Raw genomic sequence first — 26058 nt, 5'->3', positions numbered from 1 at the left:
AATCTAAGAGCAGAAATCAGTGCAAGCAACAAAATGTGAGTGCAATTGTACAGTTTGAGAAGAAGTAGAGCAAATCCAAGCGGAAGCCGGGACTAATTGAGCGTGAGGACAGGTTTTGAAGGACAGCAGTGTGTCATGTTATTAAATTAAAAGAACATGCTTTTGAATAAAGCTCCATACCTGTGGAAGTACTGCGGGAATACAGGATACAACGGTCGTTGCTACAATCCATCCAATCCTCGAATAACCAAAGTGAGAGCTGGGTCTGTACTCAGCACAAGTCAAACGTGTTTCCAGTGGGTGTCGGCCTTCGCCAGGGTTGTTCTGTTTGTGATTTTGATAGACGGGAGCTCAAGGCGAACTGTAACGTTCAGCACACACAAAGTGTGAAGTGGAGGGTACGAAAGTCAGCACCTCTAAGTCTGAGGTCATGGTTCTTTGCCAGAAAATGCTGAATTGCACCATCAGCGTTGGAAGTGAATCACTGCCCCAAACAAGGAAGCTCAAGTATCTCGGGTTGTTGTTCACAAGTGAGGGTAAAATGGAGTGGATGGACAGGCGTTTCTAAGCGGCGTCAGCACTGATGCAGGCGTTGTCCCTGACCGTTGCGGTTAAGGAAGGCTGGTGGTGGCAAGTCTTGATTTACCATCTACGAGACGATCCTCACTTATCGGCATGAGCGTTGGGTAGTGACCCAAAGAATGAGATTGGGGGTACAAACGCACAAAATGGGCTTCCTTTGTAGGGAGGCTGGGCTCAGCCTTTAAGATATGTAGGGTGATGCGAGCATTAATCTGGAATACTTTACTTACTTAAAACTAGAATGACTGCCTCGCAGAGGTATGCCTCTGCCAAACAGTCAAGTTTATATTTACATGACTGTCCAAAATTTAATGATTTTATCCTGTTTAATTGTAATTGCAAATAAATTCTATAGTTAAACCCAAAATATTTTTTTTGTGAGGTCAGTGACCTTTGAACATCAAATAATAAATTATTCTTCAAGTGCAAGTGGATGTGTCTGGTAAATTTGAAGAAATTCACCCCAGGCATTGCTGAGAAATTGGGACACGGCTGCCTCTGGCAACATTAAGACAACTGTTGTACTATAATTAGACATGAAATTAGATCTACTGCAAGTCTTCTTTAGTTATACTACTGTGACATCCATCATCTATGATATTGTGGCAGTATCATGAGGTCACAAAGAGAAATGTTTTCTTGCAGGTCTTTTATTTTGTCATGTCGGATATCCTCAAAATCTTGATTCAGTTCCGACTTCAGCTGTCGAGTGACTGAAGTTCACAACCTTTGTTTATATATCTATTAAAAAAAAGAACTTTATTGTCATGAACAGTTTTACAGTTACAGTAAATGGCTACTAGAGACAGTAGCCATCCTTAAACAGGTGGAAACTTCACTCGGACTGACTTTAAGAAAATCTGAAATGCAGCATAAGTAGATTGAGGGGAAAGTACGGAATAGACAACCCTGAATAATGCGACTCTGACATCACTTTAGTAGTTCAAAGCTAGTCATGATTCAAGTACAAAATAAACACTCGCACACACATATACACAAGTCAATGAAACATTCAACAAGCAGGCTCAACCAGCATTGGACAGTTACCTCCTTTAAAAGAAGTGAATGTGACTCAGGAAGCACTGACCGCCGACCAAACATTTAAAATCTCACTGTAAATAAAAAAAAATAAACATAACCTGCAATAACAATGGCTAAAAGTTTGTGGTTTTATTTTTTCATGAATTCAAATTGTGAACTGTCCACCTAGCTTTACAGCTTGTGTATAGTGGGAAAAATAAACCAGTTATCTTCTTTCCAAAAGCCCAGAACTATGAGGACTGCCATAACATAAACAACCCAGTAAACCACCACAAACAGTGTGGCTGTACACTAAATACACTTAGCATGTGTGTGCGGAGGTGACTGTACTACAGAACAACGGAACGAAACAATCAAGAACACCTGCAAGCACAAAAGAGCTAAACTAATGTGTGACCTCATCCTAAACTGTTCAGAAATAAAACCCTGCCAGTGGAAAATTGTGTGTAAACAGTGTGTATCATATTAACTGTATAAATTACGCATCCACAATGTTGTCGTCCAAATGAAAACTGTGTTTTCCTGAAGGCAACGATTGGGGAAATGGTTTTGTTTTATCAACATTTGATGCCCAGTCCATCATTAGCAGTGTCTCAAACTACTCAAGAGGAGAGATGCAACAAAGGTTTTTTTCCGGTTATCAATCCATTTTCTTCAGAAGAAGAAAATGTTGAAGATAATGTTGCTAAGTGATAAATAATTTGCTCTTTTCAGACCAACAGTCAAAAAATATTTAATGTACACTAGAGCTATAACCATTAAATGTTCGGTATTTTGCACTTCATTAACAACTTACAACTGTGTGAGATTAATTATTCACCAACCAACGGATCAAATCGTTTCAAGACTACTCAAAAGTCAAAGTAGCGTGTTTTAAGTGTTTTAAGGACTTCACCCCTCAAAGAACGTTTGTCTTTACACCCGTGAAGATGGCTGGGATGTTCAAGTGTCTGTCAGTAACGAAAGGCAACATGGCTTTAGGTCCCGAGGTCCAGTTTTCTGTGAAAGAACTCTACACTACATATAACCTCTGCTTGAGTTTTAAGCAAATTGGAATGAACAAATGTCATTTACATGCGACAAAACCAAATCAATCATACTATAAATAATGGTGGAAAGTGTGGCATTGTTATAACTTGGACCTATAACTTTGGTACACTTAATGAAACATGTATATGCAGAGTCTTAACCCACTGAGAGTACTGGAAAAGGTAAAATGACAGAAGCTAATTCAAAAGTAATGCCAGTTTGACACTTTGTGATGCTCAACTTGATCTGATATTACCTGTTGGTACAGTCATGTACATACCCTTTTATTAACTCAGATATGACAATAACTTGCGATGTCTTCCTCGTCATCTGGGTGAGTGAATATTGTAGATAAATCTGTGGGTTTCATTTCTCGATCAGGCCTCCATCTTTTAATTTGAAGTAGAAGAACTTCTCCAAGGTGTTGGCACTCTTGCAGTACTCGCTATCTGGAGGGTTGTACTCGCGACAGTTGGTGATGATTCTCTGCAGATCGGCAATGAAAAGCTTCTTGGTCACATAATATCTATTCTTAAGTCTCTCTGTCATGGTCTTCAGGTCTGTGGGCAGAAATTGTAAGGAGACAATAAATGTAAATTCATAATTTAATAAAGAGCAGGGGATCTAGGCTATCGAATACATAGGGCCCCTTTAAGAGAAGGGGCGTAACCCTGGTGACACGGGAGGTTAAAGGGCACCAGGAAGGGAATGTTGTTATGATCTTGGTTGGGATGAAAATAAACGGCCAGAAGCTACGGCCAAAGAGAATACTGGCCTTGTTGTTTGTTCCACGCTCCCTACAGTGTGACATTAAATACTCTACAGTATATACAGGATTCAGAGCATTAAAATAGACAGTGTGTGTGTGTGTGTGTGTGTGTGTACACGTGATCAGTTGTGGCCCACTCGCTATGCTCCATCAGCACTGGTGCCGTTAGCCGTGTGAAGGTAATAAATATGCTCTGAATTTCGGATTGAGCACCTTTAACTAAATGTAATCAGAGAAGAAAAGATGCCGTGTAATAAAAGTGATGCTCGCTCACCGATGGGAAAGCGGATGATCTCGTAGTAATCCGGAGCCTCCGATTTCTTCACTGGTTCCATGAAGGGCCAGGCATCAGGATGAGTCTGAAGCGATAAAGCCCTGGTTAGTCTCTGTTCTTGTTACTCCCGTGTGTGTGTGTGTGTGTGTTCCTGTCTGGTGTAAACAGTTGACCCGTACCTTTATTTGTGCCAGGAGGTTCTTTAACATGTTGTATAACATGTCAGGGTCCTTCACCTCTTTCCTGTAAATAACGTGGAAAGGTAAGAGAGTAAAAATATTGACCTAACTTTTTGTTATTGATAAGCAAAAGGCTTTCTGGATTTTAACATCTGAAAATCCCCGGTTTATAATTAAACTAGATAGGGTGATGAATTTAGCTTTTTGTTATATTTTGAACAGACACTTTGTCAGGTAGACCTGAGGCCGACAACAACACACTGCTTTGATTAATATATGCTTCATGTTTACCCTTTGTCCTTGTTACTGGGTTTCCACCCCGTCTCTCCTGGAAGAAAAACAAAATTTAAGTAATAGGATAATACAGATCATTGGTTTTATTTCATTTTAACCGAACCAAACACTCACTTATGCCTGGAATGCTCTCCACCGGGATCTGTCGTACGCCCTCTTTGAAGCAGGTGAGACCTGGGTAAACCTTCCTGATCTGGGTCTGTTTCCTCTCTATCAGCTTCTTAATAATCTGTTATAACATTTAAGACATATGTGATGTTAAAAACACGTTTAACATCACATACACGTTTTGGCTTTAATGAGAAGATCTCGTCGTCTCACAAACCTCCTTCTGTCTTTTAATGATATGAGAGAGCTCCGTGTAGGGGATCCTCGGGTTCAGCTCACACTCCATGAGGGTCGCTCCCTCGTAGTCTTTGATGTATCCCAGGTATCGACTCTTCGGCACTTTGATATCTTTGGAAAATCCCTGCGAGGAAAGAACAAATTACTGAAAAGACATGTTTGAGGGAGAGGACAGGAGCAGAGCTAATGCACAGGTCAGCCTGCAGTACCTGCTTCTTGAAGTAGCCAATGGCGTACTCGTCAGCGTAAGTGAGGAAATAGAGGATGTTGTGTTTGATGTGGTACTCCTTTAGGTGGTTCATCAGGTGGGTGCCGTAGCCCTTCAATTAAAAAGACCAGAGAAAAGACAGTCAAAAATGTGTTTTCTTACAAAAGGCATCTCCATACTATTCTGATCTTTTCAGAATAAAAGGATACGATGGAATACAGTATTGTGTGTATGTGATCATTTTTTTAGGAAAGAAAAATCAAAACTCAAAGGTTTAAGAAAAGCTTAAGTTTATAGTATTTACTCATTTCAAAGCAGAAGAGGTGTTTCATAAAATATAAACTGTGCACTGTGTATTAAAGCAGAAGTCATGACTAATAATTAACAAAAAGGACAAAAGGAAAAGTTGGTGTTGTCATCAGGTGCACTGTGGCTGCTTTTGAGAATGTTTTTAAAAAGGCATCTCTGAATATTATTTGTTGCCAAATTCACAAATGATGTTATCGTAACACTAGGAGCACTCCGAAATGATCCCAACTAAGAGTTTTTTTAATTGAACTCATTTAATTTGTATACCTGAAGCAATAGGACTCTAAAACTACAACAGATGAAATAATGTTGACGGGCACCGTTTTAATCTATTTAGTCCACCATAACTCAATAAATAAATGGTCATTGTTTACCTTAACTTGCTCATTGGATGTGACGGCACAGAAGACGATCTCCGTGAAGCCCTGAGTGGGAAACATCCTAAAACAGATGCCTCCGATGACGCGGCCATCTTTGATAAGCGCTAGGGTCTTGTGCTTCCTGTGAGAGTTGGAGTAATCAGAGCAGTGTGCAGATATGTGATGGTGACAATGGAAAGAAAACATCTACTTACGGGTCGAACACCAGCCGTGTGATGTACTCTTTGGGCATGCGAGGTAATTGATGGGAGAAGACATTCTGCAGGCCAACCAGCCACATCAGGATCTTCTTGTTGGACTTCTGGGAGAGTGAGTTTCCAATGACGTGGAACTCTATGATTCCCCGCCTCTCCTCCAGCCTGGCAGTCTCGTCACGGGCAGCGTTTGGAGTCAGAAGATTAGTCTAGCAATATAAAACACAAAGTGAGTACTACAGTCAATATTTGTATTAAATAAGACCTTTGGCCTTCATTTTCAACAAATCATCCGAGATGGAACGACTGACCTCTGGTCCGAGCATAGCAGCGGGGTCAGTGATTGTCATCATGACTTCATTCACCAGCTCCATAGGAATGTCTCCCATCACGCGGATCCGCTTGGCATCCTCCAGGGTCAACGCCTCCGGAAGTTTGCGCTTCTCTCCTGAACATACAGCGACATTGCTCGGATCACAACAATGAGAGTGGACAGCGAACAATGATTCAAAGGGTTTTGTTAGCCACACCAGTACGCAGGGTAAAACCCCTCTGTGTTGTTTTTGAGGGTTTATTACCATCATTGACCCCTAACGTGTGTACTCACAAGCGTAGTACACAATACTGCATGTAATCTTGGAACTGCATGAGACATTCGGTACGGTGAGGTACCACCGTGGCTAGAGAGGTGGTGGAGAATCAAAGAAGCAGAGCTGACGGACCTGTGGTGGGCTCTGCTGCTCCAGCGTCCATGCTGCCCAGAGAGGAGATGCTGCTCAGACCCTTGGGCAGCGCGGGGGAGCCGGACACCGCAGCAGGACTGATCACTGTCGGAGAGGCGCCAATGTACAGGTTCAGAACTACAAGCCATACAACAGGAACTGTGACAACAGCAAAAGCCAGATGTGATGCTTTCATGTATTTTTTTAATAGGTTATTTATTTTCATACCTGGTAAGTATCATATAAAATCCATCAACTATAAATACCCATTTTGTGTGACTCTTAACAAGTTACAATGCCACTTCAATTAGGCTTTTGGAGTAACACTACTAGGCACATTGTTTCTGCACACATGTATAGTTGCACAATGCACTAATGATGTGTACGTCTGATAGTATTGTAAAAAGCTTGTTGTACGTAAATTCTGTGATTCTGTCATTGTATTTTTCTCTAATATGTTTCCTCATCGTTTACCCTGTTTTTTTTCTGCATGTTGTAATCTTCTCTGGGATCAGTAAAACATCTGTTATTATTAGTCAAAGTTAATTCCTGCGTGAGAGTAGCAGTAGGTTTACAGGACCGCGATCAAGTGACCTGAATGATGATTTGAGGAGAGAACGGTTTATTTATATAGAATTGTCTGGTCTCACCCCAATAAAAATGGCATAGTTAACTGACTAATGACTATTGTACACCTGCCTCACCTGTCTGAAGTCCCAGCTGTGTGCCGTCGGCGGCAGGCATGGTGAAGTCCGCCTCCCAGATTGGTGAACTCTCCCCATATATTTCCTCCTCAAGCATGGACAAGAACCTGATGACATTCAGAGTAAAAGGTTATTTCAAATATCAACAAGAAGGTAGCTATAGTATTACATACAAAAAAAACTAAATCTCTATATATTGTTATTATGGTTGTTATTAGACCTTCATAAATTGTATTGTGAAAACAGACAAACAATTTGTGCACACTGATTGGTTCTTTAAAGCCTGAATTAAACCTCTCAAATAATATATAGTCAATAAAAACACATGCTCATACAAATAACACATTTTTGATGTCCTTCTTGTAATTCTACTGCAGTTTTGTCAATTTTAGAATTTTTAATTGACAAATTAAGTCTTTGCAATAATAATAAATAAAGCATGCAAGTAAGCAACATTTATTTATATAGCATCTTTCACAGACACCAGTCACAAAGTCAAATAAATCAAAGCTAATCAAAGAGCCCAGAGTTCAAAGGTGTCAGGTTTAATGGGAGACTTCTCCAAAGCTTTGAGGATACCGACTGGAAAACACAACTCTCTCTCTCTTTTTTTAAGATAGGTTGTTGAGCTATTTTGCTGTTGTTGGCTAGTACAGCTGAAGATAGACCGGAAGGGGTGAAAGAGAGGAGACAACATGCAGCAAAGAGCCTCGGGTTGGATAACATGTCCGAGGTACACTTAGCTTGTTTACAACATTTTGCTATAAACCAAGCCATCGCAGTTCAACAACCATAATATCGTATTATCTTTTATTTAAAAAAAAAGTGAAATAGTCATTTTTCACAGAGTTTTGGTTTCTTCCACAAAAGGTTGAACGTATACCACTACAATTATTGAGTATTCAGCTCTGATAAGGCTGTGTGTATAAAGCTCTTTTAAATGAAGACATGCAACCGATAAAGACAGAGCCATAAAAAGAGATTTTTCTCAGTCTATCTTAAGTTAACCACATATATGCCTACTTATTATACTGGTAGTTGTGAAGCTAATGTCCATAATTTTTCAAAAACCTTTTCAGTTTGTTTATTTATTTATTTACAAAGTCAGCTTACTTGGGAAAGTGTGTGAGGATGAGTGTGCGTTTCTCTGGTAGCAGCTTGTCCTTCTCCACTCTGAACTTCTCCAGGAGCTGGCGTCTAGTCACAGTGAAGATGGACTTGAGCAAGCTGCGTCCGAATACGTGAGTGGTTTCATAGCGCGGGAGGCTGTCGTTACTCTGGGGGACGTGGCAGTAGCACAGCCACCTAGGAGCCATAAGGGAAAATACGGTTATTTTTACAGACAGATATCATCATATACACAGACATATTAAACATAGCATGTACATGCGTTCTTTAATGACAACAACAACAACAACAACACACCTAGTGTAGTCCACTTTGTATGCGGTCCCATCATCTTTCTGGGTGCGCTGGCGATACTGCGTTGGCGTCTCCAGCTTCCAGTAATTTAGGCAAAGGAGGAACATCTTTGACAGCTCAAACATGGTCTGCCTTTCCTTTGGTGCCAGGTGACTGAACTTGTACTGGACAAAATTCAAAACCCCCTTTGGAGGAAAAGGAAACAAAAAGATAAAGAAATTGAAGGAAGAGGAAAATAAAGACATTGTAAGATGAATGTTGTGCACACGGGCCATCACCTATTGTCATATTACAAACTATAGGATGCATAACAAGAACAAAAAGCACAATAAACATATGGCAAGCATGCCTGTTGCTAGAAAAAGGCAGCATGATCCTGTTGTTTCATCAGCTACTCTTAAGAAACGACCTGGAGAATCTTCTAGCATCATGTTTACCTGCTCAATGTTGGGCTTTTCAAAGGGTGGACTTCCAAGGGATCCCTCTACGACCGGCTGGCTCATCTGCAGAATGCATTTCCTCAGCAGCTAAGGAGGGAGGATAAGAACTGTCTGATTGAAGACACGAGGGCAAGAAAAATGATGCACAGACTTATGGTCATAAGTAGGTTCCTTTCCCCTGTTACACAGATGGGAGATACACTTTGCTTACCTTGAAAAGGTAGAAGTACACCTGTTTGGTGTCAGTGTCCTCCTCTTTGTGCACCGACATGAAAAGGTTCTCCACATCCACCACCATCCCCAGCAGCCTGTTAATCTCATCCTCAGACACATTCTCCAGGTGGGACACATGGTCAGCTGCAAGCAAAACATCAAACACACACAATTAAAAGGAGAGATCAAACGTATACAAAGTCAATACACATTGGATGACAAGACGCCCCTGGGATGTAAATGCATTTGCTATAAAGGTGAGTTAGTACCCAGAGCATGTCCACAGCTGCGGCACGGCTCGCTCAGGCTGGCCGCTTGCTGCTGCAGGTCCAGACGTGTGGCTGATGGGGGATTTGGGTTTTTCCATCCATTGCACTTGCATGTGTCACTCGCCTGGAAAGAAGCAACACGAAACACAACGGCTCACACAGTGACTTGCTGGTATTGTTGCACGTCAATGAATGACTACACAGTTCGGCTGATAACGCAATGCCGCTTAACTAACGTTAGTGTGAATAACATAACAGAGGATGTCTGCCGAGCTAGCTAGCTAGCTACAAAAGTTAACAATTACGTTAAGTCATGACTCTGGTTTGTGTTTTTGTTAGCGGGCCCAGGACTGTGCTACGGTTTGCTACCCCTCACACGTGAAGGCTGAGGCTGCCAGAGGAGTGCTTTGTTGTGGTGAACTTTGGCTAGCTCAGCTAGCTACCTTGCATGCGGAGAATACGCCAAGTTTCTCGAGCTTTTTCGCCCGTGGGAAAGCTCGGACTTGGGCTTTCTTCTGGCTCGCACGCTGTTGCTGGCTAAGTCCCGGTCTTGCCGGGTCGCTACTCCCTGACCCGGAGCCTGTTGCGGCAGTGCTGGACCCAGCTGACCCAGCAGTCTGGGCTTGGAGGAGCCGGGGTTGTAAGGCCTGCGCCGCCGGGTCCGACATGTCCACGCAGCTAGACTCGTCCTCTGCTCCCGTTTACCTCATATGCTGCGTTCACGCGCAGCCCTCAAAATGAGATTTAAGAGAACCGCAGCAATGTTTTAGAAATGGGAAATCCTTTTTGAGATCTTGTCATTTAAACAGAGGCGTTTAAAACATACATACATACATAATGGAAACACTTATTTTTACGCTGGAAGCAGACTTTTCGATTCAGTATCAACCTTTCAAAGTATATATCATCAGGCTGTGTCGCTCCAACATCACTAAATTACGTGCCCACTCCGAAGGAGGCCTCGTTACACGTACTTCGGGAGTAAACATTCATATACCACAATATTACAGTAATCACTGCTATTATTTACGCCTCTGACTGACTTGAATGTATTATTCTGAATGTCTTCACCGGAAGTTATAGTATCCTTTTTATGTCCGACTTTATACTAATGTAACTAGTGTTTGTGGTTATTTCCATGTGTTCAGCGCCCTCCAGTGGTCAACGTGCTTCACTACATCTCTGGCCATTTTAAAGGTCGCCGCTAGATCACAGTCTATTTAAAATCATGAGCGTTCACTGCCCTCCAGTGGTCGATGTCATGAATGAGTTGGCGTCATTGCATATATATTGCCAAACTATCACGTTCAGTTGTATGTTTTTATGATAAGGTAACAAACTAACAAATAATGTTTTAAAGCATCCTGTGTATCCATTTAGAGGTTACCTGTCTCAGCAAGAATATTAATAATCTTTATCAATATTTTTAAATGCATCAATAAGGGGGGTTAGTACAGAATATCGGCAATAATAGTATAAATAATTTAGTTGACGCTCTACTCCATGTAAAATATGGCAACACACAGCCTTACGGCAACAACGATTGCATTGCTCCCTCAGACGACAAAATATTAGGAATACCGCTCTGTATTCTATTTATTTTGTAAAAGAAGCTGGAAGTGTCTGTACATCACGCGATGTAACACGCGATTACGGCTCGTGTTTTCACAAGTCAGATATATTTACAAATACTAATGACATACAAATGATTCACTTCTAATTATATCGATTTTAGATTAAGAATTTCTTTCACAATTGGCCTTTTATATTTTTTGATCGCAGAGCTACGATGGTTTAAATAAAGGTTAGGCAGACATTACACTTGTAGCGTCACTAGTTAAAAAAATAAAATAATCAATCATCAATATTTGAACATAAAAAAATTATTAAACAGGCATACAGAAAAGATACCGTCCCCTTGTTTATTGGTAAAATTACATTTTTGCTTCTTCTTCTTCTTCTTCTTCTTCATCATCATCTACCCACGACACCACCCTCCCATGAACCCCCACCTAGCAGCAGTGGCTGCTGTGCAGGTACTGTTGTGCTCGTCGTCGATGCCGTAACACGATGACATTACAGTTGAAAGCAATCCGTCCCGATATGAAGAGTAAAAACGGAGAGAAAAAGAAAAAGGAAGCTGACGATAACATCTCAAGTCACAAAGATGATGAGACAGAACCAGTGCATTTAATACCATAGATCTTCAGAAGAAAAACAAATTAAGACGTAAAAAAAAAAAAAAAGAATCCATCACAAAATAATTAAGGTTGACAAAAACATCATGTAGAGATTGGGAAGATATTGTTTGACAATAACTACTGATTGATTATAAACTTGAAAAGTCTGATACAAATACAGCAACGTTGTCAACACACAGCTGTGATTTTGGTCAAGAAAAACAAATCTCGTTTTATGAATTTGTCATTGTACAATGAGGCTTCAAAAACATTACATTAATGCTAAAATTACTTATGGGTGACAATGTTATTAAAGTCCTATTTACTGTATATGGTTTGATAACATAGATGGGCGATTGTAAAACCTTAAAGGCTTTAAAATCATAGTGAGCGGACTGTGTCAAAAGAAGTTGAAGTAATAATAATAATAGTGATAACAATAACAATGTCATATTTCAATCTATCAAGAAGGAAAGATCTGTTCATTCCCGTTCTCCTGTTACGAACCTTCTCTCTTTCTCTCCATCTTTTCCAGGAAGCTGACCAGGAACAAGACAGAAAAGCGAAGGACTGCTGCATGCACCTGGAGTTTTAACAGAGTCGAGGCGACCATGATGGAAATACTTGATAAATTGATGGTGCATGAGGAAGCCGGGGCAGAGGAGAAAGGACAATGAGCCGTACAGCACTTCCTGTTGCTTGCTTTCCCCCCCTCTACACGAATACAGAAAAAAACGATGAGCAAGGCGGCCCTATTAAGTGCCATCGGTAATGACTGATCTTTTTTTTCTTTTTTTCTTCATCCATGAATGGGACGATTTTGTTTCCCTCTAAGGTGACGTCAAGTGTCCATCATCAATAGAGAGGTCATGGACTGGCGAGTCCTGGGGTTCGAATAGGATTCTGTAAATAAGCCTGTGGGTGGATTTCTTGGTCTGTTGGTTGGTTCAACGGCAGTTTACTGGCCAGAGGACTCGTTTGCCAAACAGTTAATTGGTGCCGTGTTGCTCGTTGGGTGATTGGTCCGACCGTGGTGAGGTTTGACCAATGGGACATTGTTTGACAGCTGGCTAATATCTGGTCTGGTTGATCGGCGCCGAGGGTTGGTTGGATCAGCCGACTCGTCGGGTCGGTTAGTTCCCGCCACCGCAGCACTGGCTGCTTCGGCCCTGCGGCGCCGCCTCCTGCAGGTCCACGCCGCCTCTGGTCCGTCCGGCGGCGCCCGCTCCGCCTTGAGCCTCGTTCTTAGGAAGCTTCTTGGCTGTTTTGGGGATTGGAGCACAACAAGTTAATTACCGCACTACGGCAACATTTGACCGTTTTCATTGTTGATTATTCTGGCAATTATTTTCTCGGTAGTTTTGTCAATAAAACATCAGGAAATAATGAAACTATTTTTCTAAAGTCCGAGGTGACGTCATTGAATGTTATGTTTTTATTTGACCCACAGTCAAAAACAAAAATATATTAAATATACTGCAATGCTCGACAAGAAAAAGCAGCAAATTCTAAGATAAGCAAACATGAAGAATAACTCTATAGAAACAGCCAATATTCTCTCCGATGGGCTCGTTTACTTATGTAGGTCACATGGAGGCGTCAGTATTAAATCAAAAGTATTAAGTCTCAAAAGCAGTGAAAGGTTCCTTCATGAGGACGTTTAAAGATGTTTTTATTTCATTCTCCGGTTCACATCGGAAATGTGAGAATTTGCCGTTTTTACTCGTCTTGCATTACAAGCGAATTTTGGGGGATTGGGACTGATGGTCACATAAAATAAGGAATTTGAAGATTATGTCTTGAGCTCTAGGAAATTATATTCCCAAAATGTTTAAATGATTGGCAGATAAATTGACACCGACTATCATCTATTGTGTGTTGACAGAACAGAACAATGTGAGGAGAACTTACCGATAGCCATAAAAATCTCATTGACGTTCATCGCCGTCTTGGCTGAAGTCTCCATGAAGAGCAAGCTGTTGTCATCTGCATACGCCTGTGCTTCCTAAAGACAGAAGAAACGGACACATTGACGGCTTCATTGCATTAAAGAATGTCATGACAGACTTGCAGACTTCAATATCAGACAGTTAAAATATCTTCTTTACCTGGAAATCTATGGCTCTCTTGTTGGCCAGGTCAGCTTTGTTTCCTGCCAGAGCAATAACAATATTTGGGCTGGCTTGTCGCTGGAGCTCCTTCACCCAGTTCTTAGCACGTGTGAATGTATCCTTTAAAAAAACAAAAACATGCAGAAACATGAGACAATGTGCTTTTACACATCCGTGATGCAAGTTGTATGTGCGAGTTAAAAAGACCAAAGGTCCGGAGCCATCTCTTGACTTAGGCAATCATCAACCCAAACTGGGAGAACGAGGGTTCAGCCAACAGATGACAAACGGCCGGCTGATGTCCCGTCATGTGACTTACTGTGTTGGTGATGTCGTAGACCACGATGGCGGCCTGGGCTCCCCTGTAGTACATGGGGGCCAAGCTGTGATACCGTTCCTGTCCTGCAGTGTCCCAGATCTCAAACTTGACTGTTGTATCATCCAAACATACCGTCTGAGTGAGGAAGGCAGCTGGGAAACAAAATGACATGCATTAGAAGGAACATCAGAGCAGAGAAATCACAGAATTGTTATTTGCAGGACGGAAGTTGAATTTCTAAGTCTAGTCAAGGTCGAGTCCAGAGCAAGCAGTCTTTCCACTGCTAATATATTGATTAAAGCGTTAAGAAGAGAAGTAATCCATCTATAAACAAGATAGATTTGTTTTTATTACGCCACACGATGCAACGCACAGCACTAATGATTGAGGACCGTTACAGGTTTCTACTGGTATAATCATGCTAAGTGTATAATAAAACATGATTATATAGCGTTAATGGGAAGTTAAAGTATTTGCGATGGCTTGTGAAAGCATGTTTGCTTTTGCCCAGCTCATTAATATCCAACACTAGCACACATCCCTTTGTAAGCTCTCCTGCGTAAATGCATGCACACAAAAAGACCCGGCACCAAGACGAGAGCAGGACATGAAAAAAAAGAAAAAGTGGTCACGAGACCGGACCCGAGTACTTCATTCAGCCGGGATCAAGACCCGGATGGAACAAGGAGGAACATTCACTCACTGGACAAAGAAAGGACATTTAAATTGAGTTTGGGGAGGTATGGCGTTATAGCAACCACATACAGATGGGCAGGAAACAAATTAACCCATTCAGAACAGACTGTACAATAATATATATCATTTGGAAAGTAAAAACATACTGTGGCACATAACTAGGAGGCACAACTCGCTTACTCAGCCGGCTGTCACATGACGGAGGAAACTGCGCACCGGCTTGCAGACTTTAAAGCTTTGTAATCTTTGACCAGCGTTCTGCTGACCACAAGGTTCATAGTAGAGAAAACATGCTGACTCGGTGAATCTTTGGTGAGTGTAAGCGTCGAGCATCCGGTCCACACATCCTTCAGTCACATTACTCAGAAGATTTTGGAAACGTGGAAAAGAAACGTCAGTTCAACGCTTACATTTTTTTGTTGTCATTTCTATTTCGTTTAAGTGCTCGTGAATATATTACCGTCTTCATATAATTATGCCGGATAGTTAATCTCACAGTATACCAGCTAAAGTATACTTGTAGAGCTGAAAACAAACAGTCAAATAATTAACCAATTCATCACCTTGGGTATTTTTTTTTTTGTAAACAAAAAAAACCCAACTCTTTTGCCATCTGCTGCTTTTCTCTGTTTTACATCTATAAATAGTGTAGGATAGTTGTTATACATACAAAACAAGAAACTAAAAGACGTCGTCTTTTGCTCCGTAATCGGCAGACTAATCGATAATGAAAGAAAACGTGAGGGCTGAAACCATCTATTAGGGACCTGAGCTAAAAGCAATTACCTTAATTGATTGTCAAACAAGTTAGTGATCAATAAATTTAAGTTTATTTGTTTGTTAGGGTTGTTGGCTACACATGTTTTTCCATTTTAAGTCAATATTAAAATAAAGCTTTCTGGATCTCCTTATTTTATGTAAGAATATGAGTAAACGTGGTCTAACCCTTATTAAAAACTCAGCATGTTGACCTTTACGGCAATAAGCTGAAACATTCAGACCCTCGATGGAGAAGACCAGGTCTGTGGTGAAGACGTGCGTAACGTTAACGAGAGATGTGGTGACTGATCGGCTGCTAATCTAAACCACCGGTTTACAGCTGATCGGCCATAACTGGCGACCGGCTGATCAGTTCCATATTTCAGATATTTTGCCGGTCAAATACACACACGTCCCACACAAAGCGGCACAGAAGGTAACATCTATCACACGCACACGGTGTGGACGTTCTTTAACGCAGGCGAAGAAGACATAAACCGTGCACTTTTTAACAACTGCAAGTCCAAAACAAGGGATGGAGGAACATCTGGAAAACCAACTTCATAACACTATCATTCATTCACACACACCCCTACAGACAGACAGACACAAACACCTACAAAGAGACAGACCTACAGACAGCCGGACACACACCTCTATAATTAGGTCTGTGTACATAGTATAGAATGATATTTTCTCCGATTTTTATAAACATTCATGTTTTGTGTATGTTGCCAATTACAGTTCTTCAGAAGAAAATTGGAATCGGCAGATCATACATAAAAATTATAATCTGAGTCAGCTCAGAACATTGACGCATGTCTGAACTAAATAATGAACAATCCCATTCTCAGAAGTCAGCAGATCCAGTGGAAACCTGTCACTGTTAATTTTCCAGCCGTAGTCACCATAATGTGACCACCACTTCAAAATCTCAACGCTACAGACATAATATTCTTGCTTTATATTCAACAATACTCTTTCACAAGCTCCACTTGTCTGCAGGAGGTCCAGGAAATCCCCATTGTTGGCTCAATTCCTTCCTGTTTCAAGTAACCTCACTCCTCTGCTGCCTAAGCACTGCAGAGTATCAGCAGAGGACAATCTTGTCATTTTCTGTCCTTTCTCAGCTCTTTGTTGTTCACAAATATTTAGAAAAATGAACTTTGTCTCTGCAAAATCAATATACACGTGTGGCTCATAGTCAGGTGCAAAGAACTGGTTCTACCACTCTTCCCCTGCACAAAGCTCTGACAACCGACAAGCAAGTAATCAGTTCCTCAGGACTGGCAGAGACAGGTTTTCAACTGACATGTTGAAAATGATTTAGAGCGAGTACCACATAAGAAAATGGAGGTTCTCTAAAGCTACACGATCCGTTCATGACAATGTTTTCTTCCCAATGTTTGAAACAATCTTATAATTCTGCTGTCATTGTTTAGGTGTGACAATTCACAAGTGATACATTCTGTAATATAAGTTTCAAGCACTTCATTGAGTGTATACACATACAAAGACATTCAGACGCGGTGGCATTAAAGCAGAACGGAGAGCAGAGACAGTTACGCGACTCAAACACACAAGTCCTCACCTCCGATGGTGCTCTCCTGGTACTCGTGGAACTGGCCTTTGACGAAGCGCAGCACCAAGCTGGACTTTCCCACCGCTGATTCCCCCAACAGCACGAGCTTGAACTGGCAGATCTTGTTGCTCGCCGCAGTGCCGTTGGTCCGTGCTGGTCCGCCTCGCCCTGCCATAGCGCGGTGTGGAAAGTCGGGAGAGAGAAGAAGAAGCCGGGAGAAGAGGGAGGAAGTCTGGTTGACTTTAGGCCGGGGCTCGGTGCAGGGGTTGGGGAGGAGGGGGCGAGTTGAGTTCAGGCAGGTAGATGAGCCAGAGGACGAGGAGACCTCACCAGTGGGAGCTGGAAAACAAAACACATTGTTGAGAATGTGAAGCTTCTTTTCAAACAGAAATCAGGCTTTCCATTAAAACAACTACCATAGTAGAATATTGTGGTAGTTCATCATCAGTATAGGTGTCGTTTAATAAAAACAAAACAAGATGAATGCCTTTATTCTAGCTGGCAGCTGACTGAAGAGTCATGTTAACTACAGTGTATCTGCAAAATATATCTGTACTACAACTTTTGTTTCAGCAAAAATATAACAGACAACTTAGACTTCAAGTTGTTGACACAGAAACATGCCACTGGGCGGGCCCTCCAGATAATGAGTTTATCATTGAACCTTGTTTAATATAAACAAGGGCTGGAAAACTGCTGGGTACTTTTGTTTGAGCAGAACATAACAATGCGAACACTTATAATATACAAATATAATGCTGTGGATCTGGAGAATTGATTGTGCAAATCTACAGAAGTAGGTGTACATTCAAAACAAATGTAAAAACTAAAATGGAAGAAATGAAAAACAAACATATGTATAAATCATAGTAGTATTAAGTCTGGACCAAACATAAGCTCAACACATGTGTTCCTGTGAGTCATCTATGAGCAGATATCGGGCCACAGTTTGAAGCCGTTGTAGTGTTGTAGCGTTGTAGAAGATCTTTGTGGCTGCTTCCACGTAGCAATGCCAAAATAAGATAAAGAAATATTAACATTAAGTTCAGGAAGTCAAAAATTAAATGTTTTCCACACTGCAACTTCCAGTGACCATGTTTTCTTTCGAAAAGGACCAGGTGGTATTCATCAGAGCTAAAATTAACCTGGAACACAGATGTTTGCGCTGAAGTATTTCATATTTCATCCAGACTAATTTGGCCCAAATTATCCACACACATGAGCAGACAAAGACGGTAAACTAGCCAGCGATCCATTATCTTGACTTCAGCCTGCTTTGCATATCTGAAACCTTGCCTAATCTTTTTTCAGTTGGGTGGTGCACATGAGGCCAGACAGCTTCTGCTTGGTCAAAGGACAGGAAATACAACTCAGCTCAAATCAGGAAGTGAAGATTGCAGAAGACATTTTACTGCTGAGCACATTAAAATTTGGGATAGCTTCAGCTGCGTCACTGGAACAACTTAATGAAAAAACAACGCACACTGAAGACACGGAGGTTAGACTAGTTACAAATTAGAAGGGAGATAACATGAAGTAAAAACGTCACTGCTGACAGTTTAATTTACAGTTAATTTAATACTTGAATAATTGGAGTTTGGTTGTGCTCGGCTTTTTCCTCATTCCTCAGCTCGTTGCTGAGCCAGACTTAAGCTTCAGCATGTGACAGGAGATCCAGGCTCTGCCCATAAGGTATTCAGAATTGGTGTTCTTCATCAACTAAACATGCTGAATATGAATATGTGCAGGTCTACATCTACCATTGTGTTTTGCAGCTTTAGCTTCATTTTAGAAATCACAAAGCCTTCTGGAATATAAAAACAGACCAGTTCTTTTCCAATGTTTGCCTTTTACTTAAACGCAAAATTAAGTTGGCTCTACATGCGTTACGGCTAAATAATTAGTGTCCAACTTCAGTATGTTACCACAGGTTTACTTTTGGTATAGATTTGAACCTATTCAACTGCATCAGACATCAGCAGCAGTGCGCTTAAGGTCTCACTGGACTAACTAGCAGACACACTATCACAAGGCTTGAATGCTTCACAGCGGCAGCAGAAACGGGATAAAGGCACTCTGTTCACTGGGTCAAACGGACATAAGGGCTGTACTCATTTGATTGCAAGGAGCAGAGATGAGCTTTCACCTGTTCACATTCCTCATTAGAGAAAGCAAAGACGAGCGGATGGATGGACAGACTGGGTTTGTGGGAACGGACCTAGAAAATACCCTGACTAGCAAACGTCTAGAGACTAGCATAACTTTTTTTTAATGGACTGAAGATGTGCAGCAGGTTGACATTAGTAAACAGTCAGCTGGAATTCAAGTCACGCATGCATGTTTTTTACAAAAAAGTAAGCCTTCATTAGCGCATTGACAATTTTACATAGTACACTTTTTTGCTGGCTCAGTGGAAAGGTTTGTATAAGACAGGTGCGCCGTATAGAGCTGAACCAACAACAATCCTTAGGAAAAGCTTTTGTGATACAGCACAGTTTCATGTGAGTTTTTGGCCAGCAAAGAAACTCTGTGCTGCAGCCATTCACAGAAGGAATGCAGAGAAAGAAGGTTTCAAAGACATGAAGAGCAAATACTAGGATGCAAAACAGATTAAGTGCCTTGGGCTGCAGATTTGGTTTTGCCTCCAACAGACACTGTAGAATACTATTAATAGCAAAATACACACACGGTCTGCTACCGACTGACTGATGATGTAGTGACTGTTAAGTGCCAAAACAGTAACATCAATAATGAGCATCCCATTTAAAAAGGAAGACGTGTCTGTCTAGCAATCAGAGGCTTTTTTTGTTGCGCCGAGGCAGACCAGCACACATCTTAAGCAGCCTGCCAGCGATACTTTGATGGCATCCCTAATGGGCTCTGAAGACCTCCACGGGGAAGTGGGTCACAGAGAGACAGTGGCGCATGGGTCACCGAAAGGGGGAGGAGAAAAGGCAGGAGCGAGACTAGAGGGAGAGCCTGTGAAATATTCATCGTGGCCTCCTGCATGCTCTGCTGCCAGCATTATATCCAAGCACTTAGCAGGGGTTGCTGTGCATTGAACACCTAAATATGATAATGTGTGCGCAAATTGAATACATTTATCAATACATGCAACTAATTCATGGCAGAGGTATTCAAATACAAAACCACTACACCAAAAAAATGAAACAATATTCCGATAACAATTGCCCCTTCGTTATGAAATCATACGCTCTGGCATATATCGTTTTAGAGTAAGTTTAGTGAAAAGTGTGGCAACATGTCATAAGAAAATCTGAACTTCGTCACACATTCCATTAAAGCATTAGTCAAACAACCTTTGCAGCTGGCATCGCTATACCAGTTTCAAGAACACAGGCAGGGACTTGTGCTGCTCACTTCATGTGAAGGGTGGGGTCCTAGAAGAACTGGTGGTGTCTGATACGAGGGGCTGCACCATCCTCCTTGTGTCTATTGTGCCTTTCACGTGTAACAGTTTGCTACAAGACATCAACAAAAGACACAAATGCAGAACAATCCTTGAGAGCTCGAATAAAACAGGAAATGCTCACGATCCAAGGTAAGCCATTCAACAGTTCAGGTTTCTAATAAAGAATGGCTTTGGAAACAGTGACAGGGAAACTGGGGACATAACACAGGAAAAGCAAACATGATACTCATCACGAGCTGCTAGCCAGGCCGATAGGAAATATCAGGCACTTCCTTTTCTCATGAGTTATGTTTAAAACGCTCTGCAGTCAAACAGAGGAATATAATCATCTATAGGCCCAGTCAAAACCTGCACCTCCTTGCAAAATCTGATGGCACTAATCAAAAGTTTACCAACTGAAAAAACAGACAAATTAAAACAGCAGTTGATTATTATGATACCAAGTTAAATAATTGCTCACTATATGAAATTAATTATAATATAAGCTGAGTCTTTCTAAACATGGCATTTGCAAGACCTTCTCTTACAAATTCTTCCTTCATGCATTAAAATCAAAGTGAATACTAGTTGAAATTCAAATAAAATCCCATCTGCACCTGTTAATGCATTCCAAGAAATAGCATTTCAAGTTCTTCTAGTTATCTAAAATAGACAGTGTCTCCTTTCAAAGTAGTTTTTCGTGAATCATGAAAACGATTGCTTCGAAATGTGCTCCTTCCTGGGGCCTAAATACACATTAACAATAAACAAGACAATAAAACACATTACTCGGCTCTAGTTGTCCTACAATTTAAGACAATGCTGAAACATAGCCTGAGTAAAAGAAAAAGAGGTGTCCTTGCATAAACCAAAACCCAAATATGATGTATGCTGATGGGAGACAAAGTCACAGCGCTGCTTTCAGGGCTGGTTTGTCACGATGTGTCACCATTTAGAAGGACAAAGTCCATACGTCATAAATCTCACAAGCTCAAGTGAGTAACAGTAATTCCCTTCCTTCTCCGTCTCAAAGGTTCATGCTCTCTTCCCCTTATTCAGCCATAAAAAAAAGAGCCATGATGATACAAACATGTGAAAATGCATTTAAATTGCAAGAAGACACACAATATAATAATAGCAACAACGTTAACTGGCAGGACAAATGTGGTCAGCAGTAATGATGACATCTTTACATAATGTGTGAAAGTACAACCATGCTGCCATTTAGTGAACCGAGTGTGAGAAACTGTGAACCCTATAAACCCAACTGCCTAAGATCAGTCCGCAAGTTAAAGCTTCAAGGCAAACTTGTGAATTGATGTACGCTAAAAGAAAAACATGATAATCTGACATTACAACCAGAAGAGCATTTCAGTTAAAACTGTCAAACGTTTTAGTTTTACCTCTTACATCTAACTAGTTACTTGATGGAAACCAGTTGCTTGACAGTAATCTGTGACTTCAGGGTCACAACAGTCATGAGCTAACTATGAGTAACTAACTATGAGCTACTTGACTAAAGCTGGTGCATGCTACCAATGTTGTCACGTATGGTTACAAATAACATAAGTTAGGAAGTTAAAACATATTTATTCTGTCTGTCTGCGACCAGTTTTAGCAGACAGGTGTGTAGCAGAGAGGCTCGCCGTTTGAGGACAATCACTGTCACGCAGCTAACTCCGGCGAGGTTATACATACACAACGTTAGTGCACGTGAGCTAACGGTCAGAATAAAGTGACCGTCATCAATAACTTTGGGCAGCACAACGCTGACCGTTAACGTTACTCGTTGTTAAGCAGCTTGTCGACTTAAACTCACGTCGAATAGCGACACATTGATAACAAAGCGCGAGTGTGCTTAACGTTAGCACGAGCTCGGTGACGTCAGCTGTCGACAGACAAAACACAAGACGAGCTAAAGTGTGGAGATGACAACTTGACTTCTGGCGGCGTTAGCTAGGTTAGCAGCGATAACGTCATTGGTCAACTTTCCTTTTCTCGGCCACACGTCGTCAGCTGTTTGACGAACTCGGGGACTCGGTGTCGTGTCCGCTGCTGCAGGCGGACACACACGGCTCATATTCTGCTCGGCCAGGTGTGCGCGAGGGCTTTCTGGACGTGTTGCGAGGTGCTCGCGGGGCTAGAAACTCGGAGCCTCCCTCTCTCGAGCCTCCTGTCTGGTGGACATTTCCACTGAACCCGGACTTGATCGGTAGACCAAAATGTGACAGCGCGCGTCTATATACCGTCAACAGCTCGTCGACAGACACAAAGTCCCGCGTGTTGCTCAGTAGCTCGGTCTTCAATCAATTCAAGTTGTTTGACTTACAATACTGTGTTCTTCTTTCGTCGGTCTCATCGGCGGCGGCTGTCTTCTTCTTCTGGCTCTGGCCTTCCCTTCCGGTTAGCGATTTTTCCGGGAACGTCCCACTTTTTTGTCAGCGGCTGTTTGACCAATTACAGCAGCTGTTAGCTGCACGAGACGCCACTTTCTGCACCACAGGGCCTTTTCCACTTCTAATTGACACATATAAGCACCAAGTCATCAGTATGTCGTGAATACTTAAGTTCAACTTAAATAAGTTATCTGATTTATGTTTAGGATACAACCTGAACACTGCAAGCAGCCTTTTAAAGCGACAGAGCTACAATACTGTCAAGTTTAATATGATTATTGGTGGAATGTAACAAAGTACGTTTATTCAAGTATGTACTTTACTACAATTTTAGCATTTCCATGTTATGCTACTTTTACTCCACTACATGTATTTGCCAACACGAGTTACTGGTTTCATTGCAGATTTAGGTGATTAATACAAAGTATAAATTAATTCATCAAATTGTAATATAAGTATATAAAGCAGCAATTAAGATTAGCTCTTGTCATTGGTGAGGCTGACCACAAATGAATGACGCACTGCGAAGGGGTTTTACTAAAAGGGGTTTTAGCTTGTTTGAGCGTCTTCTTATGCCCTAAACATCCTAAAAGTAGAAGTCAACTGTTAATCGTCAATAACTTGTACAAACATATGTAGAATTATAATATATGTTCTTCCCTAAGGAATGATGAGGTCAAGATTTGAAACATTAAGTGGGACACAAACTTATCTTGCTCGACTTCTGGTTCACTGAAATCACATATATATTTAGGTGACTGAGATATATTGTCCCCTCCCATATGTTGATACCGTTACTCCCATGGAAGGAGTACTATAAGAAATATGCATGTAACATCCATGAGTGTTTCTTCATTAAATTAATGATTACATTTTTTTTTATCACAATAATGCATACTCTATTAAAATAAAATGTATCTCAGTGTGGCAATGGCCATAGTGGGACTCTGGTCGTGCGAGTGTTTTTTCTTTGTATAAAGGCTGAATTAAAAATATAGAAAACATATATAACCCTCTAATGCAAATATACAATGCAAAATAGTTTGATTTTTATCCATCAACTGTACAGTTGTACTCTTTTCTGTATGTCAGACTTATTTTTCAGTTTCAAGGTGAACAACTAGATGAGTATCATATTGCTGTGCGGGATGAAATGTCTGCCTGTTGTAGTAACCACCTGCCACCACTGAGTGGCGCTGCACACCCGTACTGCATCATATTGAATGTATAAATGATAAAGTGTCAAAGTCAATAGCAATACTGTATAAATGTAGAGATGTAAGGCCTTGCATACAATGTATTGCTGACGTATATTTCCATATATATCTTATTGTGTGGAGGTCAACCTATAAAACATCTATAAATTCAATAGTCTTGTTACAAAAACGAGCAACGTATCATGAATAATGCTAGCTACTATGAGCACACAAATCCATTGTTTGTCAGATCTCATGTTATGAAATTTAATGATTTGGTATATTATAAAATAATGCAAACAATGTACAGAGCTAAAGCAAAGTCACTGCCAGACTGTGTACAAAGGTTGTTTTCAATACATGAGTATGAATATGATTTAAGAGATGTTTGTAAGTTTACTGTACAAAAAGGTAAAAAAGGGATGAAAAGAAGATGTATTTCTATTGTAGGAGTTCAATTATGGAACAACGCTAACAGGAGTGTAGGAACAGTCAACTCATTTTTGGTTTTCAAAAGGATTGTTTTTAAACTATTTTTTTTAGGGTTACAAGTGTGAATGAAATGTATACACATGTATATTATTTATGTTCTTTATATCAAATTAATTATCTTATTTAATTTAATTGATAAGATACGATAGGAATATTTAAGCATTATGCTTCTACCTATACCTTTTCAGTCTTTCTGTTTTGACTTTATTTATTGTATTGAAATGATTGACTGAATTGTATTTTAATGATTGACTGAATAAAACACATACTACATACTAACAAGCTGGCGCGGCCCGAGTGGCCAAAGCCAGCCTCCGCAGCCATCCTCGCGGTCATTTCTTTTACCCGCTCTCGGTGCTCCGTCGTCTGCCAAGCCCCGGTGTTACACCCCAACTGGTTTCCCTACGCGTGCGTGCGATGTCTTCACTTCACAGCTGCAGCGGTTTTCTGTCTGGTCACCAGATTCGTCACACATTCACAAACATATTGCTGGAGATCTTCAAGCCACATTTCATCTCCATTGCAGCGATCGTGATTGGATAAGTGAGCGCTGCATCACAACCACGTATGAAGAAATACATTAAAGAAAATATATTTATAAAAAGATCGCATTCTCGTTCGTCACTTTCTCCTTCCCGTTTAATCTTGAGACGACTCCCCGACGTCATGTTTCTCACCGTTGACGAGCGTTAGCCACTTAGCTTCTCTGCTGCTAACTCGCGTGGCGATGTTGATGATAGTGAAAGTTTTACTTCTGACACCAAATGTAGCGACCCTGGGTCAGGAAAGCTACGAGACGTGGATGGCTTATAGGGTGTTTATTCAGGGAACATATAACAGGCTACTGTTGGCCGTAGCCTACGCCAAAACAACAGCAAAACCCCGTGAAAGCCTCTCAACCAGCTTCACGTCTGCTACGGGTCATAGACTCTGCTCCGAACGGCTCGTAACACAACACCACACCACAACATCCTCGCTCTCCAATCACAGACACGCTTCACAGCTACCAGCTCATGAGACGTTCACTTACATCCTGAACATAACATTTATAACACAACATTTCCCTCAGTCCGTTACAATACAATATGTATCATTCGATAAGCAAGATGTACTTGAAATGTGTGTTTTTGTTCATATTTTTTCCCCATTAAATGGTATATTTGCCACTGAACTAGTTCATTTTTATCTCAGTGATAGTGTCAAATTGAGCATAAAATATCACTGGTTTGTGAAAACTGACAACAAAATAGATGTAAATGTTGATCAAAATCGTATTCCCTTTTGCTCATAATAAAACAAGTAAACAACTCAAAAGCTGACACTGTCAGGTCCATTCTCCATCCATTGGATTTGGGACAGAGTTGCAAGAAACGTGTTGAGGAAAAATAGATAGTTTGGGTTGTTTGGCTCGCTTAGACAGCCAAACACAAAAAGAAAATTGATCACAATTGTATTAAACCTTTCTGATTGACCTTTTGATTCTGTGTATTCCTGGTAGGACATGTTGAGGGAATTAAAAGCTAAAATAAGCTTGAGGGGAA

General features: G+C 41.0%; 2 protein-coding genes across 2 annotated transcripts; both read right to left on the bottom strand.

The window, feature by feature from the left end:
* Positions 1 to 2625: 2625 nt before the first annotated feature.
* kat2a (K(lysine) acetyltransferase 2A) lies at positions 2626 to 10042 on the bottom strand (the record flags this gene model as incomplete). The annotated part of the gene is made up of 18 exons (XM_079233696.1): positions 2626 to 3212; positions 3696 to 3780; positions 3875 to 3938; positions 4166 to 4202; positions 4283 to 4397; positions 4494 to 4637; positions 4723 to 4833; positions 5405 to 5531; positions 5605 to 5813; positions 5916 to 6052; positions 6327 to 6431; positions 7031 to 7137; positions 8144 to 8335; positions 8456 to 8637; positions 8890 to 8979; positions 9104 to 9249; positions 9375 to 9498; positions 9818 to 10042. 18 exons carry the CDS (start codon positions 10040 to 10042, stop codon positions 3019 to 3021), a joined length of 2394 nt encoding a protein of 797 aa, XP_079089822.1. The 3' UTR covers positions 2626 to 3018.
* Positions 10043 to 11528: 1486 nt separating this feature from the next.
* On the bottom strand, positions 11529 to 22817 carry rab5c (RAB5C, member RAS oncogene family). The gene is made up of 6 exons (XM_079233810.1): positions 22763 to 22817; positions 17031 to 17360; positions 13985 to 14136; positions 13663 to 13785; positions 13466 to 13559; positions 11529 to 12815 (listed from the first exon to the last, which is right to left on the bottom strand). Exons 2-6 carry the CDS (start codon positions 17194 to 17196, stop codon positions 12688 to 12690), a joined length of 663 nt encoding a protein of 220 aa, XP_079089936.1. The 5' UTR covers positions 17197 to 17360; positions 22763 to 22817; the 3' UTR covers positions 11529 to 12687.
* Between the last annotated feature and the right edge of the window lie 3241 nt (positions 22818 to 26058).

The sequence above is a fragment of the Taurulus bubalis genome (genome assembly GCF_910589615.1).
Source record: "Taurulus bubalis genome assembly, chromosome: 17".
Classification (NCBI taxonomy): Eukaryota; Metazoa; Chordata; class Actinopteri; order Perciformes; family Cottidae; genus Taurulus; species Taurulus bubalis.
This window is presented reverse-complemented; position numbering and strand designations above follow the sequence as displayed.

Bases quoted from the DNA above. Each gene is read 5' to 3' on its own strand.
- rab5c (XM_079233810.1), bottom strand. From the start codon at position 17,196: ATGGCAGGGCGAGGCGGACCAGCACGGACCAACGGCACTGCGGCGAGC. The intron at 13,560-13,662 runs GTAAAGAAGATA...TTCTGTCTTTAG, and splicing joins AGAGAGCCATAGATTTCCAG to GAAGCACAGGCGTATGCAGA. The intron at 12,816-13,465 runs GTAAGTTCTCCT...TCCCCAAAACAG, and splicing joins TGAGATTTTTATGGCTATCG to CCAAGAAGCTTCCTAAGAAC.